The sequence below is a fragment of the Alligator sinensis genome, unplaced genomic scaffold (genome assembly GCF_000455745.1).
Source record: "Alligator sinensis unplaced genomic scaffold, ASM45574v1 scaffold1141_1, whole genome shotgun sequence".
Classification (NCBI taxonomy): domain Eukaryota; kingdom Metazoa; phylum Chordata; order Crocodylia; family Alligatoridae; genus Alligator; species Alligator sinensis.
The window spans coordinates 608,725-615,393 of NW_005842650.1; the positions used below are offsets into that span (position 1 = coordinate 608,725).

At 44.3% G+C, this 6,669-nt stretch overlaps 1 protein-coding gene across 8 annotated transcripts in view; it reads right to left on the reverse strand.

Moving 5' to 3' along the window:
• SPATA7 (spermatogenesis associated 7) overlaps positions 1-6,669 on the reverse strand; it is a 56,333-nt gene that overhangs the window by 12,139 nt on the left and 37,525 nt on the right. For all 8 annotated transcript variants that reach the window (XM_025215559.1, XM_025215560.1, XM_025215561.1 and 5 more), the window contains one exon: positions 1,261-1,742. In XM_025215559.1, coding sequence (XP_025071344.1) covers positions 1,261-1,742 — 482 coding nt within the window. The remainder of the gene's footprint in view (positions 1-1,260; positions 1,743-6,669) is intronic.

The following is a 6,669-nucleotide window of genomic DNA, read 5'->3' on the forward strand; positions in this document are numbered from 1 at the left end:
GGGGCGGGGGCTGGGGCTGGGCAGGGCAGCCGTAGGGGCTTCTCCTGCAGCTCCCCCTGCCTGGGTTCCTGGTGGATCTGTATCTCTGAATCAGCCCCGGATCTCCAATTCTGATTCGGCCAAATCGAATGGGGACAGTAATTCAAATCACCGAATAGAATCCCTGCCCTCCAAATTGGCTGAATCTGAATCCAAATCGAATACTTCCCTATTCGCACAGGCCTAGTAAATAGAACATTCAGCATAGTTGGAAGTGGAAACTATCTTGTACGTCAACATAAAACACATCAAGGATGATGTGTGGGATTCGTGCTCAGCAAGTCAATGGTAGAAATATGCAACTTTGTAAGTTATCACTCTATGGGCGTGTCTACATATGTGCTTTAATGCACAGTAGCCTGTTTTACTGAGCATTAAAGCATCATGTAAAAAAACGTGATTATGCTAATATGCAGTAAAATAGGCTACTGTGTATTAAGCATCACTTAAAAACCATTTGCATTCATTACTGCGCATTAATGCAGTCTATTGTGCATTTCTTTAGTACTTCACATTGGAGGTACTCAAGTTAATGCACATTAAAAAAAGCACCTTAATGCACATGTAGTCACCTTAATGCACACCCAGTCAGTCTCATAAAATCCCAAATCTATAGAATAAAAGAAGCAAGCCTCAACTCCCTTCCAGCAGAGGAAAATGCAGTAAAGAAGAAAATGGAAATGCTGCAGCTTGGCGTTTATATTAAAAAAAAAGAAAAAAATGGGGAAAAAAAGGCCTGGAGAGTTCATTTTGCCCAATACATTGCCCTTCTTGAGCAAAAACTTCAAATTTTAATTTAACAAGGAAAAAGTAAAATGAAAATGAGGGAGAAATTCTCAAAAAGGTTCTCAGAAGGCTAAGGAGCTTAAGAATTATACTTTAAATGATTAGGTTGAAGCATCCAAAGTTCATGTATTAGAAACAAAAATGATGTTTTCTGACAAATTCAGAACACTATATAAATACAATTGCTTTAAAGTTTCTTTTATCTGCCTTTTTGCTACAGACAAGTGAGAGAAATGGATGTTTATTTTAAATGGATGTTAAGATGCCCATTCTCCCCTTGTTATTAATAGGAATTCTACCTGAGATGCATACCCACCTTAATAAAATGGCTGCCTTTCCAAAAATGTTAATATACCTAAAGATATTTTGGCATTTTATCTGTGTTGAAATATAATTAGACCACACTATTTCAAAAGAAAATTGTAATTTCTGTACCTGCTTACATCAGTCTGTGTTTCTGCTTCCACCCACTGCTTGCGAATGTTCTTCCTTTTTCTTTTAGCAGGAGTGTAGTACCTGTACTCTGACAAGAAAGATTTTGCTTCTGATTTTAAGGTGCGTGGTGTGAATGGTTGGTGGTTGTCAGTAAAGCGATTGGAATGCTTATCTAGGAGATCACCACTGTAGAGTTTGCATTCAGCCTCCTGCTGTGTGTGTGAATGACCAATGCTCATAACACTATCAGCAGAGAAACCATATGAAACTTCAGACTGTTTTCTCAATGGACTTGAATCACTGACACGTGACTTAGAGGCAGAGGCATTAGATGTTTTCCGAGCATCTTTCCTGTCACATTTTGTGGGACTGGAGACATCCAGGCCTTGCCTGTCTGAAAATGATAATGACCTAGATAAATACTTCTGTGAATTTTGTGCGCAGGGAGATAGCTGCTCATTGTCTTCTGTTTCACAGGAAACCTAGGAAAACACAAAGTTAAAACATGATTTAATAGCTAAGCAAGCAGACAACAGCTTTGCTCATTGGGGGTCTCTGCTGCTCCTGTGGCAGTTTTACCAAGCTGGAAGGGGTGTTTTTATGAATGATTTTGCCTTTCAGCAAAGTTAAATCTGTTACAAAGAAGTGTCACAGCTGATATTTTTTGTCACCTCTAACCAGTGAAGAATTACAAGAGTAAAGGCCTGGAAGATGGAGATTAACACTTAAAATGTTACTTTTTACACTCAAAATATCCACAGAGAGGCTGAAAAAATGCCATCTTTCAGCATTTTAGCCTGTGCATTAAGCCACAGGTTTATTTCTTTTCAGTCCAATAGCTGAATATACTTTAAAAAGTCAAAAGAAAAAAAATTAATACCTTCACTGACCAAATTGGCTCCCTTTGTGCTGCATGGACAGAGAACGGCGAGTGGAAATGACCTGCAATTCCCCTGCTGGGTATTTCATTACAGTGGGGAATCCTCCAGCAGGTGTGTAACCAGTGTGACCTGGCCCAGTGCCTCCCTCCCAAAGCCCGTTGACATGGGAGCATGTTCCATTCCAGCTACCTCCAGATAATGGATAGCCCATAGGGAACCACTGCCAGCTCAAATGTTTGGGCAGCTTGGGAGCAGCACTAACTTGGGCCGGGGCACAGAATCAGAGAGCTATAACTGGCCTTTGGTTCTCAATTTATATATATATTGGCTGACATCAAAATGGAGCCACATCTAATACAATACAGGAAACTTCTGTGTCACAGTGCACAGCAGTCACACACAAGAGCTTAAGGCAGGAAGTAAAGAACATCGTCACCCATCTAAATGATGTATAGACAATTCGTTGAGATTTGCATAGGCACTAACTGAAAATGCAAAGTATTTATTAAAATTTCAGCTAAGAGATTGTTTAGATGAAGTATTGTCACTTTGAAACATAAAAGAGAGGATTGTATTGGGTGACATGCCAATGTTGTAGCAGAATTCAAGACAGTATCTATGTTGTTAAACACAGACAGGCAGTATTTTACTCTCTCCATCACTAAAATAAAATCTTCAGTGTTTGGACACAGGTCCTGGGCTTATACAAGCTCTGTCCAGAGCAGGTTTGTGAGTATTTACCAAGGTGACTTTATGCCACTTTTCCACCCACCTGAAACTGCTTGGTCCTAGACTAGTTTCTGGTTTGAAGTGAAGTAGCCTAATAACTGCTCTAATCTATGACAGGTGCCAGGGGCAAGGACTATTCCAGCAACCCCGTATTGCCACTGCTTAGAGATATCCTGGCCATACTCCCTGTCTGAGGGCTGTGTGGGGGTGGCACAGCTGCTGAAAATTGCTTTGTGAGGGAAGAATCTGCCAGAAGAGCAGATTCAATCAGTTAAGTCTGCTTTGTGCTGCTTGAGTAGAGGAAGGCACTTAAGGTCCTCTTGGGTTTCTTCATTATTTAAAATTAACATATAAGAATTAATTAAAAATAAGCTGATAAATGTGCAGTGAAGGGTTGATGTGCAACTTTCCTCTACTAGTAAGATGGCATGAGGAACTGATGGCACAAGGTTAATATTGGGGGAAGTGCTGCTAGTAGCTGTGGACCTTTTGTAGAATAATCTCCAGATATGCATGAGACGCTTCAAGTCTCCCACTGAAAATGAACAAGAATGAGCAAATTCCTGAACATTTTGTCTGCTGTAGTGTGCAGTCTGGCAACCACTAAGATACATGATTCACATCAGAGAATCACAAACATTAGAGCTAGAATAAACCAAACTGTTCCTAAAAGTAGAATGGCTTCCCATGGTATACCTCTTGCTCTTGTCTTCCCCAAACAACAGCATTTTTTAAAGTTCTAGGCCAGAGGTTTCCTTATTGCATACCCCCTTCCAAATTTAGAAGCTGCCTGCGTATCCCTACCAGTATACAATTTATATTTTTACCCCCTTAAATGCCAATTATTATTATAATGAAAATTAAATCTGCCATTACATAATTTCTCTCACATATCCCCCCCCCCCGAGATATCTTGCGCACCCTGTGGGGTATGTGTACTACAGTTTGGGAATCCTGCTCTAGGCAATGTGACTTTCTGCTCTATAAATAATGTTGCATTATTTCCCAGTAACAGTGCTATTAATTAATCTTTGTGTCTCTGATATCCAGGAATCCTGGTTTTCCCTGATAAAAAAAAAAATCACAAATTCTCTAACAAACCCCCCAAATTACCCCTGCCAGTTTTCCCTCAGCCCTGCTTGTGCCTCTCACTCCCCCCACCCCCCACAGCCCCCTGGCACTGCTTGTGCCCCTTGCCCCCCACCCACAGCCCCTGATCCCCAGCCTGGCTGGAGGGGGCCCCAGCTGTCAGGGCTACGGGGCCAGGGACCTGCATCCACAGCCCTCTGCCCCCAGCAGGAGGCAGTGGCTACTGTAGCTGAGCAGAGCCCAACTCCACCCTGCTGCAGGCTGGGGGTGGGGAGGACAGCTCCCCGCTGCAGCTTGCACTCCTGGGGGGCAGGGGGGAAACTGTACCCCCCAGATCTGTGCACAGGTTGGGTATGGGCTGCATGCTGTGGGCTCCTGCCCTACTGCCCTCCCCTGGGGCCTCTGCAGCCCGGCAGGTGTGACCCAGCACTGCAGGGCAGAGTGGGGCCACACAGGAAACCTCTTGAGCTCCATGCTGCCCTGGAGATGCGTCCCCTGCATGAGCGGCTGCAGTGAGGGCAGTGGCATGGGGTTGTGCCCCTAAAAGATGCTGCGCACACAGGGAATGCATCACCAGGTCAGTGCGGAGCTTTCAGCTTTCCTGCGCGGCCGTGCTCTTCCCTGAAGTGCTGGGTCATGCCTGCCAGGCTGCGGAGGCCCCAGGGGAAGGCAGCAGGGCAGGAGCCCAAGCTTGCATCTGCTGTGTCCCCACCCTGCACACAGATCTTGGGGCATGGGTTCCTCTTGCCACCCCAACAGTGAGTGCTGCGGCGGGGAGCCAGCTCCACTCCCCCACCTCCCAGATGAGCCTCCCATGGCCCCATCCTGCTTCCAGCTGGGGCCCTGCAGCTGCGTATTGCAGCCTCAGGCCCTACACATCACCCAGCTGGGCAGCAGCCCCAGTTCCAGCCCCAGCTCTGCCCAACTCCCTCCCTCCCTCCCTCCTTTTGGGGACATCAATCCCCTCCCCGCCCCCACACTTACTGGCAGGAGCTGCTCTCCAGGCTGCCTCCTCCCACTCCCTCCCAGCCCCTTGCAGGCTGCAACTCTGCCAGCCCGCAGAGAGTTTATTGCAAAACTGCAAAATCCACAGGTTTCTCTAGTAAAATGAGAAATCTGCGTTTGCCTCCAGTAAAAGGTAAAATCTTTGGTTTACTTCATTTTTCCATGATATCCTTGCTGATATCTCAAGACTGATCCATGCTGAAATCTCAAGACTGCATGGCATTTTAGGTTAAAACTTCAGGTAATCAACATTGCTACTGCAACACATTAACAGCACTGCTTAAAATGTATTTAAAATAAACCCAAAAAAGGAATACCATCAAAAATAAATCATAGCCCACAGTATGCTCATATAATACCTCTTCCCCATATTCCCTCTTTCCACTTTTCTCTAGATTTAATAAAGAAGGTACAAGTAGTCTAGTGAGAGAAAATATCTGAAATGTGTTTACGTGCTAATGACTAAGGCAAAGAGCTAATGTTTTTACAGTTAGTAGAACTGAAATAAATCCTTCTTGATGGTGTTTCATGCGAGCCAACTTCATTGTATTGCTGCAGCACAATTACGTGCTGAACTGATAACCTGCAATAACAATACCAAACAAATGCCTGTGTTAGCAGGCAGCATAATAAGGTTTACCAGAGTTATTGTTTGAATATAAAATAGTTGCAGCTGTAGTTCAGTACTATGGAAAACAGATAACACTGGAATGTTTTGGAATCCACCTATTCGAATATTTTTGAAAGCAAATTGCAAACTGCCTACCAGTTATAAAAACAACAACTGGTATAGGCACTTCTGTGCTCTACTTTCTCAAAATGAAGTAAAGCACTGGAACTTGTTACCCAGAGAGGTTGTGGTTTCTCCATCCTTGGGGTTTTTAAGACCCAGCTAGAAAAAGCCTTGGCTGGGACGATCTAGTTGGCGATGGTTCTGCTTCGAGCACACGGTTGGACTAGATGACCTCCTGAGGTCCCTTCCAACCCAAATTTTCTATGAATCTATGAAAATAAGGCATGAAGCCACACAGTAAATCATACTTTGGGATCCTATGGTAACCTTTGGCAAGTGGGAACTCTGAAGTAGTATCTAAAATAAATACTATTTCTTTGGTTGTTATGGGTTATGGACCAATTACCGCACTGATTATACCTCATGAAAATCCAGTGGGACCTAGTCCTTGAACCTGGCACAAATTAAAGGGGAATAAAAAAAGTAAAGATGGTAGCATCCCATTTTTTCTCTCTCCCTATTTCTGGGGCTGCTGGGGCCAGATTCTTACACCTGTCAGGGATTGCTGGACCAGTGCAATACTATAGACACACCTGAGATGATCTTCCTAGAGAAAACAAGGAAGTACCCCTCCCCTGCAACTGGGGCAATTTGCAGTTCTCCAAACGGGTCAGTTTTAAGGTTCCTTAGTACTGCCGAGGAGGTGCAAAGACATTCCCTCAGCGACCAGGAACTAGCTCACCAATTTCATGGTGCAGGGGGTGTCAGCTGGAATAAAAGGAAGCTCTAAACTTGGCCACTAAGTGGCCATGCACATCTACATGAGATGCTGACTGCACAGTCATTATGCACAGTCATTTAGTACTTGTATGACTGTGCAGTAACCAGAGTTTCTCTGCAGTAGCACTGCCAAATGACTTTTTTGTGACGCTAACTGTGCAGTAGCCTGAGACTGCTGTGCAGTAGCGTCGT